This window comes from Pezoporus flaviventris, unplaced genomic scaffold, assembly GCF_033815535.1.
Source record: "Pezoporus flaviventris isolate CSIRO_AGI_PZ_B2104156 unplaced genomic scaffold, CSIRO_AGI_Pfla_v1 ptg000070l, whole genome shotgun sequence".
Lineage (NCBI taxonomy): Eukaryota > Metazoa > Chordata > Aves > Psittaciformes > Psittacidae > Pezoporus > Pezoporus flaviventris.
The window spans coordinates 803,235-817,045 of NW_026892618.1; the positions used below are offsets into that span (position 1 = coordinate 803,235).

Consider the following 13,811-nt stretch of genomic DNA (forward strand, 5'->3'; position numbering starts at 1 on the left):
CAAGGGTTGAGTGCTCTGCATTAAATCAGGGTCATGAGGCTTAATTGATTTATTTATATTTTTTTAGATGCAGAAATCAATATAACTCTTCCTTTCCCAGCACCAGTGTATTAAATTAGCTTGAAATATTTGTGAGACTGATTCAAAACTCAGGGTTGCTACATCTTTAAATAATACTCTGAAAGTTCTAAGGGGGTGTGCATGTAATTTTTTCTTTCAGTTGACATGGTTAGGGGCAAGCCTGCTGGGATTTGAAGTGTTTCAGAGCTACACTGAAAGTAAAGCATAGAAACTAAATGCCCTTTATCATTGGCATTCTAATAGAGGTCCGCTTCTGTCAGAGGACCTGGATTTTTCTCTTAATGTGTTTCTCAGAAGCTCTTCTAAGCATTCCAGTAGCTTATTACAGCTTGATTGCTGCCTCCAGAGTGCATTTGTGTCAATGGCAGCCTTGGTGACATTAGTCATGGAAATGATGCAGAAGTCCACAAGTATATTGGCATTTGAGAATCCATTGAAGGTACTGTATTGTCAAGTTACTGGACACCTGAGTTTTGGGAGTGAGAATCGATGTCTTTGGTTGGGGAAAACAAGGTTCATTTCTGTGGTGAAAGGGAGCCAAAGATGACTGTTTATGCTCCAAGATTTGTTCTTGCTGTCTAACCACTGAGTTCTGAGAAAAATCTGCTGTGGTCACAAGTTCTCTCCCCTCACATCCTTAAGCTGTCTTTCTATACTAGCATTACTTTTAATCTGTGTTCAAAGGATCCATATAGAAAAGGGGTTTCAATGTTCTGCCCATCTTGGGAGATGAGATAAGTAGAACTTACATTAACATTGCAGTTAAATTAATTATCTTTTTGTCCTGACATTGCTTGATGGCCAGTGTCTAGCACTCAGCACCACTTCAGTGTTGTACTTTGACTGTTTTTTGTGATTTTTCTTTTAAGACCTCTTTCATTCCCCTAAGAGAAAAAAATTATCATGATTGTTTATGCCGATAAAAACGTAATTTTTCACTGTCCAAATGTGTGACTAAATGCCTTGTGCTGTGTGAAGCATGGCATGTTATCAATTATATATTAATCTGATATGAAAACAGCTGAGTATCACACCTGCAATGGGGTGGCTCTTCTGATGTCCTGAATCATCAACACTTCTGCTTGGAGAGGGTCTGGATGGGGTATGTGTGTGTCTATGACTGCCTGCAGACTGTGAAACAAATCCTTACTTCCAACTTCATGCTGTGGGAGTGAGTGGTACTGCTCCATATGAAGCTGCTTGAATGGAACAGGAAAGCCTAACAGCTTGAGTTTCCTGACTTGTGCCAGTCTTGTGCTGTTGCAGCTCCACAGATGCCAATACCAAACCTGTCTGGTTTCCTATTGCTGTAGGTTTAGTTGCTGGGGTGAGGGGACAGGATGCCACACAGAAATCCCAGCTATGTGATTAGGTGCTTAAAAAAGTGCCTGTGGAGGTGCAAAACATCAGGTGTTCAAGACTAAAGTGTCTAGAAAATGGAGACATGCTATGCTGCTGCTAGTACCAATTTGCTTTGTTAACATCTGTCTGGGTTACACCGTTTACTTAAAGGTTCCTCAGTGCTGAAAAGAGATTGTTAAAGAGGGAGGAAGTAAAATGAGTAGTTGGCAGATAATGCACAAGAAAAGAGCCGAACAAGCTAGGAGTGTGTTTGGGAGTGGAGCTGAAGCATGGGAAAGGAGGACATTAGCTCCTTTGGTCAGTGCTTTTGTAGAAGATGGACCAGTTTGTAAAAAAAACTTTTTTTTCCCTGATTTTTCCTGATCTTTTGAACCAAACCTGTCAGTGTAAAATCCTAAAGATAAAAATTCAGACTCTGTATTGAGCTGGCTCTGGAGACAGTAGGAGTATTTCCTCACTGAACTTCTATTGTGGAAAAAGTCTGAATTTTGTTCACTATATATTCTTCCTCTCCTTTCTCATGTTCAGCCTCCTCCCCTTTACCCTTTTTTTTAGTGACTACAGTCTGAAAAAACCCTGAAGAGTGGTGCTAATACTAGGTCAACCTGTAGTCCCATTAGATTTCTATTTAACAGAAAACCAGAATCTGCTTTTTTTGGATGGCTTCTGAATACCAACAAACTAGTGCTGCTTGCAAACCCTGTTCATATTACCCCATGTTTTCTGTGCTGCCCAGCTGATAGCCTCTATCGATTTTTGACTGTAGATTTCCTTTCAGGAGTTTTTCAAAGGCTTATGTGCAAAGCTGTGCAAACAAGGGGATTTCCTATTCACATGCTTTCATCAAACAGCTCTAATGCCTTGGGAACTATATAGAATTATTGCTATTCTCAGTGAGAGGTGTTCAGGGTGCAGGGGAGGTACTAAATATGCCAGTATTCGTATTATTAATATCAATTAAAAAGACTGATTGTGTTCTGGAAATTTTGGGGAACAAATAGATGTGGTGGAAAAAGTATCCAGTTTATCACAAAGGTTTTGAATCTAGACTGGAGTATTAGATGGGTTTTTCTGGGTTTTATGATAAAAGTGTTCCGGCTGTCTGTGTGTAACTTGACACATGCATTCTATTGGCTTCCAGTACAAGGTGTTGTATGGCTTGAGTTGTTTTGTAAAGATAACCAATACATAATATATACATCTTCAAAAGACATATTTCTGTGAATAAAATACATCATTGTTAATAGACACTTTTCTCCTATGTACTTATGATGGGGATTTTTTTGTGCAGAAGGTAACTCCTGACAGCAGTTTTGGTAATAATGTGTGGTGCAGGTAGTAGTATCTGCAACTGGAAGTACCTGTAAGGCTCCCCAGGACCTCTGATTGTCACTCTGGAGTAGGCACAAGCATTGTGTCACAGAAGCCCATGAAGTCCTAGAGGTGAGCCATACTAGTAAGCAAGAGCTGTGCAAGAAGGTAGCCAGAACATTTGCCAAGCAGGGAAAAGAAATGGAGTGAGGAAAGACAGGGTGACGGAGGGGGTCCTGGCTAGCAGGAGTGGTAAAATGGAGTGGGCGAAAGTAGGTTGAAGTGTTTGTAAGGGGACTCTGCAGGGGTTGCAGTGGGTTCAAATCTGTGAGTGATGACACACGGGTGCTGTATGAATGATGAGGGCATGACCATCAGACTGTGCAGCCTGGTCCTTAGGAAATGTGGATCCATTTATTAGTATAGTTCAGTACTTCAGTATCGGGAGTGCACGCAAGCTCTGGACATGACAGGCAAGGCACAGAGTGCAAGTTGCTTAGCATGCAGTAGTGTTGCTGATCAGAAAAAGTGCAGTCCTCAGGGACCAGTAAGAGTGCACACCAGTGCTTTGCCCATACCAGAAAACCCCAGTACTGGTGATAAAGGAGCACAAGTTCTGCAGAGGTGCCCTCCTAAAGAAATTTTGTCTGGTTTATCTGGCAGATCATAAATGATTAAAAAAAAAACAAAAACAAACCACCACCCCCCCCCCAAAAAAAAAAAAAAAAACAACAAACCAAACAAACAACAAGAAAAAAAAACAAACAAGCAAAAAAAAAACAAAACCACAAAAAAAAAAAAAAACACAAAAAAAAAACACCAAATCCTACCTGATTATTAAAGAGCTTCTTAATACAGTGAAAATAGGCATGATGAGAACCAGGGCCTGCAAAAAGAAAGCAGCTGAATTAAATAAAGTTGCACACTTTCAGCCAAGAGGATGATTAATCATTGGAATGAGTTCTCAAAGTAAGGTATTTTCCCAGGCACTGTCTAATCAAATGTGATTAACTGGGTTTTGTGAAGAGGTAGCAGGTTAAAAAGCCTGTGGCATGTAGGAGGTCAGCCTAGCTGATGTAATTCCTTTAGAGCCTCAGCTCAATAACCCTGTGAATATTTTATGAAGGTGACATTATGGATTTCAGCTTGCTAAAACTGTAGAAGAGTCATCACCTTCACTTGAATGTGGAAATATCCAGTCTGGCTTTTGGATTTCACTGGGAATAAATAATTAGTATTTACATAGTTCTTTCTATTAATAAACTTTCACTCTTGCAGGAAGGCACATGTAATCTAAAGCCAGATAAACAAGCATAGAGGAATGGCCAAGTGAATCAGCAGGAGACCTGGAAAAAACCCAGTGTCTCCTGGTCTCTGGCTGAGACAGGCTTGTTTTCTTGGGAGGACTCAGGTGTCCAGAATCCAGTATGCTTTCCAGGCCATATCATTTCTTAACTCCAGAAGGCCAAACATGACAACATAAATTAATTCTAGAACATCAAAAAACAATTTCTGATGAAAAGCATGAGGTATACTAAGAAATTCTTATTTATTTACTGGTTGATATTCTTAATATATTTTTATATACATTTAAAAAAATAGGCCTACATTTAACATTGTGATTTCTATGTAAATATCAGGCAACACTTCTGTAAAGCAGGTGTTTCTCTTCATTTAGGAAGCGTTGTGCTTAGCACTGGCAACACTGGCTTAACATAAACTCACATAACAGTTTCTGTTACTGGGACATCGTTGTGATTTTGACAGTGCTCCTATTTGCTGATGTCTGAGTACTTAAAGGTCAGAACAGCGAACACTCTGGTCTTCTGTTTCCCATGCTGTCAATCCCAAATGCCTATATTCACTTGAAATTATTCACTTGAATATAAAAGTGAATATAAAAGGCTAGTACTTACCACTTGTTTTTTTGATTGGGATTTAAATAAAGAAAATCCCTTGATGACAGCTAAGTCAACTCTTTCTACAGTATTTATGTGATCTTACATCTTTTTTTACATAATGACCCTGAGTAATGGGACTTTCTGAGGTTTCAGGTTTTGTTTTTTCTGTTCTTGGCATATATGCCATTCGTACATAGTACCAGGAAGATAAGTGTAGTGATGCTGAGCAAGCTTCCTTGGGACATAGATGAATTAAGGACTACAGAGCCCTGGGAGACATGGTTAGGGGCCCTGGAGCTCAGATAGTCTTTTCGTCAATTCTCCAGGATACAGGGGAGGACCTAAAAAAAGCTAGGATGATCAGCCAGGTTAATAAATGGTTAAAAGGGTGGTGTCATAGTCAGGGGTTTGGGTGTCTTGAACACGGGACCCAAGTTTGTAGGCCAGGTCTGTTGCAGAATGACTCTAAGAGCAGGACCATAGAGTTCTGGAGGACTGTGCAAGCAAGGCAGGGGGTGGCCCCCACAGGTGGCCGGAGACCGGACCTGGGAGGAGAATGTGGAGGAAGCTGTGGGGGCTAACCAATACTGTTGTGCCAAGAAGGAGTGGCTGAATACCACTCCTATGTATGTGTGAACTGCGTCACAAATAAGGTAGAAGTTGCTTATCACCCATATTGGGTTGGCCTGTCTGCTTCTCCTCGCCGCTTACACAGGTCTGCTGGAGCTGGTCTGATAATGGAAGCGGAGTTTTGGTAGGAGGCTTGCCAGACTGGTCAAGGAGGCTTTAAACTAGATGTGTTGGGGAAGGGGGGCATCATTCTATCCGAACACACTCAAGTCAGTTGCCAGCACCTATAATAAATGCTCAGAGCAATGTAGAGCTATTCCAGCCACTCCAGCCAATGAGCCAGCTTCATCTGGAACTCAGCTCAGATGGATCTATACAAATGCCTGTAGCATGGGGAACAAACAAGAGGAGTTAGAGATGTGTGCACGTCTACGGGGGTATGATATAATAGGCATCAAAGAAACATGATGGGATGGCTCCTGTGACGGGAGTGTTGGAATGGAAGGTTACTTTAGAAAAGACAGGCTTTTCAGACAAGACAGGCCTGGCAGGCGGGGAGGGGGAGTTGCCCTTTATGTTAGGGATAGGCTGGAGAGTATGGAACTCTGTCTGGGGACAGGTGAGCAGTTAACAGAGAGTTTGTGGGTCAGGGTTAAAGGGAAAACAGCTATGGGAGACATTACTGTGGGGATCTGCTACAGACCGCCTGATCAAGGAGAACCTGTGGATGAAGCACTCCATAGACAGATAGGAAGACCTTGGGCCCACTGTAGGAGAGGATCTGGTTCAAGACCATCTTAAAAACCTGAATGTGCAGAAGTCCATGGGACCTGATGAAATCCATCTGCGGGTCCTGAAGGAGCTGGCAAATGAAGTTGCTAAGCCACTGTCCATCATATTTGAGAAATCATGGCAGTCAGGTGAAGTTCCTGATGACTGGAAAAAGGGAAATATAACCCCCATTTTCAAGAAGGGGAAAATGGATGACCTGGGGAATTACAGACCAGTCAGTCTCACCTCTGTGCCTGGCAAAATCTTGGAGTAGATTCTCCTGGAAGACATGCTAAGGCACATGAAAAACAACAAGGTGCTTGGTGACAGCCAGCATGGCTTCACTAAGGGGAAATCCTGCCTGACCAATTTGGTGGCCTTCTATGATGGGGCTACAGAACTGATGGACCGGGGTAGAGCAGTTGATGTCGTCTACCTGGACTTGTGCAAAGCGTTCGACACTGTCCCACATGACATCCTTGTCTCTAAATTGGAGAGACATCAATTTGGTGGATGGACCAGTCGGTGGATAAAGAACTGGCTGGATGGCCACACACAAAGAGTTGTGGTCAATGGCTCAATGTTCAGCTGAAGACCAGAAATGAGTGGTGTCCCTCAGGGATCGGTGTTGGGACTGGTCTTGTTTAACATCTTTGTTGCTGACGTGGACAGTGTGATTGAGTGCGCCCTCAGCAAGTTTGCCGATGACACCAAGCTGCATGGTTCGGCTGGTATGCTGGAGGGAAGGAATGCCATCCAGAGGGACCTCGACACGCTTGTGAGGTGGGCTGATGCCAACTTCATGAAGTTTAACCATGCCAAGTGCAAGGTCCTACACCTGGGTGGGAGCAATCCCAGGCACAGCTACAGGTTGGGCAGAGAAGAGATTCAGAGCAGCCCTGCAGAGGACTTGGGGGTGCTGGTCAATGAGAAAATGAACATGAGCTGGCAGTGTGCGCTTGCAGCCCAGAAAAACAACCGTATCCTGGGCTGCATCAAAAGGAGTGTGACCCAGCAGGTCGAAGGGGGTGATCCGGTGATCCTGCCCCTCTACTCTGCTCTCATGAGACCTCACCTGGAGTATTGTGTGCAGTTCTGGTGTCCTCAACATAAAAAGGACATGGAACTGTTGGAACAAGTCCAGAGAAGGGCCACAAGGATGCTCAGGGGACTGGAGCACCTCCCATGTGAAGATAGGCAGAGAAAGTTGGGGCTGTTCATCCTGGAGAAGAGAAGGCTGCGTGGAGACCTCATAGCAGCCTTCCAGTATCTGAAGGGGGCCTATAGGGATGCTGGGAGGGACTCTTCCTTAGGGACTATAGTGATAGGACAAGGGGTAATGGGTTAAAACTTAAACAGGGGAAGTTTAGATTGGATTTAAGGAGGAATTTCTTTACTCTTAGGGTGGTGGGGCACTGGAATAGGTTGTCCAAGGAAGCTGTGAATGCTCCATCCCTGCAGTGTTCAAGGCCAAGTTGGACGAAGCCTTGGGTGAGATGGTTTAGTGTGAGGTGTCCCTGCCCATGGCAGGGGGCTTGGAACTAGATCATCTTAAGGTCCTTTCCAACCCTAACTATTCTATAATTCTGTGAATTAGGTCAGCCTACCAAGAAATTTAGATTGCTGATTTAAACACTAGTGAGTAAGGTGTATAGAATGGTGAAAATTTGTGGTTAAAGTTGTTTGCATGAGATTTTTTTATATTTATTTTTAATGACTGATTTGGATGCCTCCTTTACTGACTAATGCTGCAGGGTCTGAATTGAGTCAGCCCCAGCCTTTCCTATGTTCCGGGCCCTGCCTGAGACTCCACAGTGTGCCAGTGGCAGCGGGATCATTTGCTAAGGGTTGAACTGAGCCTATTGATTTATTTCACATTATATTGCATGGCCACCTTCACATGTCCAGCACCATGGCAGCAGAGGGTAGCTGAGATTAATTTGTGACCTAGAGCACTTGCATGGGGAGTTGAGCCCCTGGAAAGTGCCAAGATGCGTTATGGATACCTTTTCTATATTTGGAAGAATTGTTTAGAAATGAATGACAGATGTTGCAGATAAAGATGTCTATGAGAGATAAGGGGTGAGGTTTTTTTCAGAGGTGATTTGTAATTTAGGTGCTTGCACTGTGAAGCATAGTCAGGTACAGAGCAGTTGTGTTGCTTATTAGGGCATCCTGGTGGGGGCTCATTGTGTTTTATAAAGCAGATCCTTCCATGGTGTTGAAAGTAAGGCATTCAAAACTACTGGGTGCTGTAGCAAGCGCTGGTTTCTTGGTGTAACTACTGCCATAATTGTGGGTAAGGCTGATTCATTCCTCTGATGCCTACCAAGGATGCTTACCTAGGCACGAGCAGGAGCTGCAAAATACGTCCAGCAGATGCCAGCGCCATAGCATTTGGAAGTCCCATCTACAGTCTTAGGTCTGATTAGTGCTGCCTCTGTTTCATTTGGCTGCTTGCGGCTCCTTTCTGGGAAGAGGTCACTCCTGTTGTGCCTGATTTGACCTGTTGCATAGAGATTTATACCTTGTGCTGTTTAACTGCCCAGCAAAAAAATTTAATTCCTTAAATTGCCTAAATTATTTTCCTTTGTAATAGAGTGTGGCTTAAGCACTTGGTTTAGAGAACAGCCATGGTGGTGATTCACAGTCCACCATGCCCTAACTCACAGGTTGTATCACCCAGGAATCCTACTGTAAATTAGTGCATAGGGAAAAATTGATTGAAGAAGGGCCCTTTTTCTGTTGTTACTTGTGACAGGGTTGTGAGGCATTCTGTGGAAGAGTTGTTGTGCAATGGCTTTGTAATTCCTGGGGAGAAGTAGTTCAGTGCATGAATTAATTTCACGCAGAAAAGATTAGTGGCTGATTCCTGCAAAAATCTTAACTTTATTGTTAAGAAGCAATTAAACTGCCTGCATTAAAATAAAGGTTCCATGGATATGGAGGCAGAAGAGAGGGAGGTGGTGACTGCTGAGCACTTGGTCTTGCTTACCCTGACCTTAGAGCTGGAGTTGCACCTTGCAATTACTCAGTCTTGCCTTTACCTGATCCTCCCGCTGTGTCTTCAGAGACAGGGAAGGCTTTTGTTTCACAGGATATTTCTGGAATGTTGCAAATGTGATGTTTCTGTGCTTTTAGGCATGAAAGTGCAAATATCACCTTTGTTTATTTGGTGATGAATTTAGATTGGATTCTTTCCTTCATCTGGGAAAGACGTATTAGCTTTTTGTGGTAACTCTCGTCACTTTGTGCGATTTTGTTGCCTATAGAAAAAAATAATGGTTAGGAGCTTTAAAAATAAATAAGGGAATAATGATGTATGAGCCTATAGGCATTTTAAACAGATATTCGTGAATTAAAAAAATGCATTATAGAAAACACTGTGTTTGGCTATCCTGGTATCTGATGATAGTGTCAGTCCTGAAATACTGTTCAACTGTTCTTCCCTATATTTTGGTCTTTCCAGAGGAGCTGAAATAAATGCACACTTGCTATATGGCTGAATCTTACTCTGTTTGGTTTCTTTCACATATTCTGACTTCTGTGACAATCTGTTTTCTAGCAGATGAGCACTACCCTTCATTCTCTGCCCTGACCAAAGCCCAAAAAAGTTTCATGAATTGCCTGTTTACAGCTTTGTCAACTTGTCACAGTATTCACAAACACAGAGAAAAAATGCTTTTTGAGGTATTGTGTCAAGATAGTTTATAGCTTTGACGTCTGTTAAGTGTGCTACCTTACCATGGTCTGCACCATGAGCTGCAGGGGAATCTGTTCTGCTGCCTGGAGCACTTCCTCCTCCTTCTTCACTGGCCTTGGTGTCTGCAGAGTTGTTTCTCACATTCTCACCCCTACCTCTGGCTGCAGTGGTGCAGTTTTCCCCCTTCTTAAACACGTTATCCCAGAGGTGCTACTATCGTTGCTGATGGGCTCAGCCTTGGCCAGCAGTGGCTCCATCTTGGAGCTGCTGGCAGTGGCTGTATCAGATATAGGGGAAGCTTCTAGCAGCTTCTCACAGTAGCCAGCCCTGGAGCCCCCTGCTACCAAAACCTTGCCACATAAACCCAATACAGAAGGGTTACCAATATGTTCTCTGCGAGGCATTAATTAGTGGACTTTGTCTTCCCAGAGATTCCCATCCCAGTGGGGAACATGTAACAGCTACCTGCTAGATGATGTTGAACATTAATCTAGTGACATGTTCATTTCCAAGGGATTGTGGTAAGAAAAATACGTGTGTGTATCCCTGATTTTATTAATTTAATATTTGCTAAAACATACGTGCAATGAGAAAGAAATGAAGCTGCTGTCCATAACTGAGATTTCCCTGCACAGACCTGCCTTTCTCACCTGTTCTTCTTCACATCCCCTTCACATCCCCAGCTTTGCTTCCACACAAAGCCTTCCACAGGGGCTGACCTTGCATGGTCAGGAAAGATCTAATTCTGACAGAAAAACATAGCTGGAATCTCCACAACATGCAGATTCTGGTGTCAGTGTATGTTTGCATATAGGTATCTTTAAGTAATATCTTTCAAGGATTTGTGATATTTTCTTAGCAGGTTGAAGTTGAAGTTTACCGGAGAGATTCTAAGAAGCTTCCTGGCCTGGGCGACCCCGACATTGACTGGGAAGAGAGTGTCTACTTGAATCTCATCCTGCAGAAGGTAACAGTGATGCTTATCTAATTTTTACTGGCTATTTATGCTGGAGAGGTTTCAGGGTAGGTTTTGGTCAGTCCCCTTTCCTCCCTAGCTTGAGGGATTTGAGTACTTCTGGAGCATGTAAAGAAAATATGGCTTTAATTTTGCCTTTCAGAGTCTAAATGAACAGGACCTGAGTTGTTTGCTGTTTTTCAGTAGAGCCTTAATAGCTTTCCTCAAAAACTTTAAATATATCCAATAAAGTTGGGCTGAATTTTATGCTCTGGAACGAAGTTTTGCAAAATGGAAGGCTTTGTCAAGTTTGATAGCTTTTGAGAGTTAATGAGACTGTTAGACAAGCAACATTTCTGTTAGAGTTCACAGTACTGGTGCAGCTTAAGAGGGGGAACTGCTAGGTGGAAGTGCAGTAAAGGTCCTATGCATTACACTGGGATTTTGCGCTCTGTATTAGAACTTTAATAAAACTTTTGTTGTTGTTGATGGAAATATGAAGCTAGCACAAATTATTTCCTTAATTAACTCATAGGTTGTTTAGTTATTACATATGTTACATTGGTGCTTAGGGAAGCTGAATGTTCCTACAGTCATTTGAGATCCCTTAAAAGTTCCGTTGATGATGATCTCAGAAGAGACTGCTGGCTCATTGCACACATCCCGGAAAATAAATTGTTTTCATTCTCTCTGCTTCCTCCCAAAAGTCTCATTGCAGAGCTTCTCTGCACAGGGCAGCTTCCACCATTATTTGCTCAATAAAACCAGAATCCGTTTGCTACAGTCAGAATTCAGAGATGCTGCTACAGCTGCGTATTGCTGTCCAGAGCTATTGCACTTCCTCCTTACATGTGTTTTCAGGTGGCTTGGCAGGTTACATTAATGGTTTCTGACCTCTCTAATGTTTCTGATTTTCCCTTTTTGACGGGAGGTTATCTTTTCCATTTCTACTTTAAAATGTGCTTGTGTGTGTGTGAGATGCTTATTCCTCTAGCTGACCAGTAAGCCACTGTTAAACCGTATTCACAGAAGTTTCTTTAGCTGCAGGTTGTGCACTTCAGCAGCATCTCTGCAAAAAATTTCAGTATCACTGAGTTAATAAATAGGCTTGAAAATTGTCGGAGTTTCAGTATAGTGATGAGAATAAAGAAAATGAAAAAATCAAAACATCTTGGTTTTTAGCCAAACAGCTGAAAAAAAAACCCCAAAAAACGAAGAGGGAGTGTCTTCTGCTTCACAGAAATGAATGCTTTGTTTTTCTAACTAAACCTTTACTTCTCTATCTGGTGCTCTGTTATAGTTGGATTATGTAGTGACATGTGCTGTGTGCACGCGTTCCGATGGAGGAGATATTCATATTCACAAGAAGAAATCTCAGGTGAGATTACTGTATTATTACTGTGGATAAGAGGTTGGCATGCAGTATTACCTAATCCTAAGAATCGTATTAAAACCAGAGCTGCGGTTCTCAGTCTGGGATCTAACAGCTGCATTCTTGTGAAGCATCTCAAGTCTTTGTTTAGTGATATTTCCTGACAGGCATCAAAATCTCTAGAGCCCCACTTGAAACATTATAAAGACCCCTGCATGTTTTCAAGATTTATAATCTCTGCCTACAGGATTTTGGGTGGAGGATGGGGAGTGTGTGTGCTGAGGGAGGAGTATACCCAACTATTAACCAGTCAGAGGGTAGACCTGAAATTTTATGAGATCAGAGTTATGAGAATCCTTTGGGGTGTATCTGTAATATAGGGCTTTTGAATGGTAGACAATTTGCTGATTATCAATTTATCTTTTTATTACTTTGAGAATCTTGTTTCCTCTCTAAAACTGCTCATTCCTTCTGTTTCCATGCCAAAGGTTTATATCATTTGCTTCTGTGCAGCATACAGTTAATCCAGGGTTTAATATAGTGGGAGGAGACTGAATTATAAGCACAGAGGGGATAGGAACAAGAAACATTGGACTTCTTCAATCAGTTTCCAGCAGATCTTGCAATAACTTCTCTTAGTTGGTAGAAATCCTTCTTTTGAAGGCTCCTGCTGCCTTTAAAAGGCTGTTCCTCCCAGACATTTCCATTCCTTTAGCTCATTCAGCTGCTTGCATGGCTTTACCTAAAATAAACCAATGCTCTTTAATCCTTTAATTTTGTTTTACCATTTTGAAACAAGCATTGCTTTGCCTACAAACAAAACTAGCAGCACTGATTATTGTATCTGCAATCCGCATTAGTTAGGTGCGTAATTCTCCTTGTGCTGTTGAGCCGCCACGTTACAACACTGATGTAAGCCTTTTATTTCTCATTGCTTCTTGCACTGTTTGCTACTGGAAACATCCCCAGTTAACTTCTGCAAAATTTTTTTGAGAATAATCTTTAAAGTGAAGATTTGAAAACTAGGAAGATGAGGGACCTGCCCTCACTGCCTGTGAGCATTGTTCAGAGTAAGGAGGAAGTTTTCTGTTCCTCATTCCTAGAGGAATGTGGGACTGCTTCTGAATTTTTGTCTTCCCTTTTCTGGGAGAAACTCAGCACACATTGGAACTTACCAGTACACATTAGTAATATTTCAGGATCATGAAGCTGATCTATGGAGAGAGAAAAGGCAATTCTGTATACTGTGGAAAGCATGTTTGCAGTAGAGCATCTCATTGTAACATGCACCATTGAGGCTCAGCTTTAAATGAACAAAACCCAACTCTTTTGGTCCTGTATTACTGTTCTGATGGTTCTTGCTTTAGAAAGCATTTATTACCCTGTCAGTGTGCAGCCAGGTGTTGAACAGGTAGAAGCCCTAGGACAGCAAGCCCTATTCAGGCGTAGGACTTGCTGTGCTACTCCAGACCTATGAGTACCTAAGGTATGCAGCCAGAAACTTGTTGCCATCTAATGTTGTTTCTTGTCATGAAGCAACCTTTCTTCTTAATAACCTATGTTTAAATGTGCATGTAGGCTTCGTAAGTACAAATAAGGAAAAGCAATTTCTCATGAGTTTGCATGGAGTGGTTTGTAGCAAGAGGACGACAAGCCTCTGACAGTCTGGGCAGTTCCTTAATTCAAAATTTTGTTTGCAAACAGAGGTGGAAGGAAAGAAAGCTACCTGGTATGAATTCTTCTTCCTCTTTACCGGCAATCTTTTTGGAATGATAAAATCTAAAG

At 42.3% G+C, this 13,811-nt stretch overlaps 1 protein-coding gene across 3 annotated transcripts in view; it reads left to right on the forward strand.

Annotated features, from left to right (window-relative positions):
• The window catches only part of KIAA0930 (KIAA0930 ortholog), a 77,438-nt gene that overhangs the window by 48,481 nt on the left and 15,146 nt on the right, over positions 1 to 13,811 (forward strand). For 2 of the 3 annotated variants that reach the window (XM_061472034.1, XM_061472037.1), the window contains exons 3-4: positions 10,559 to 10,666; positions 11,955 to 12,032. In XM_061472034.1, the coding sequence (XP_061328018.1) occupies positions 10,559 to 10,666; positions 11,955 to 12,032 (186 nt within the window). The remainder of the gene's footprint in view (positions 1 to 10,558; positions 10,667 to 11,954; positions 12,033 to 13,811) is intronic. The other variant, XM_061472036.1, reaches the window with a different exon arrangement.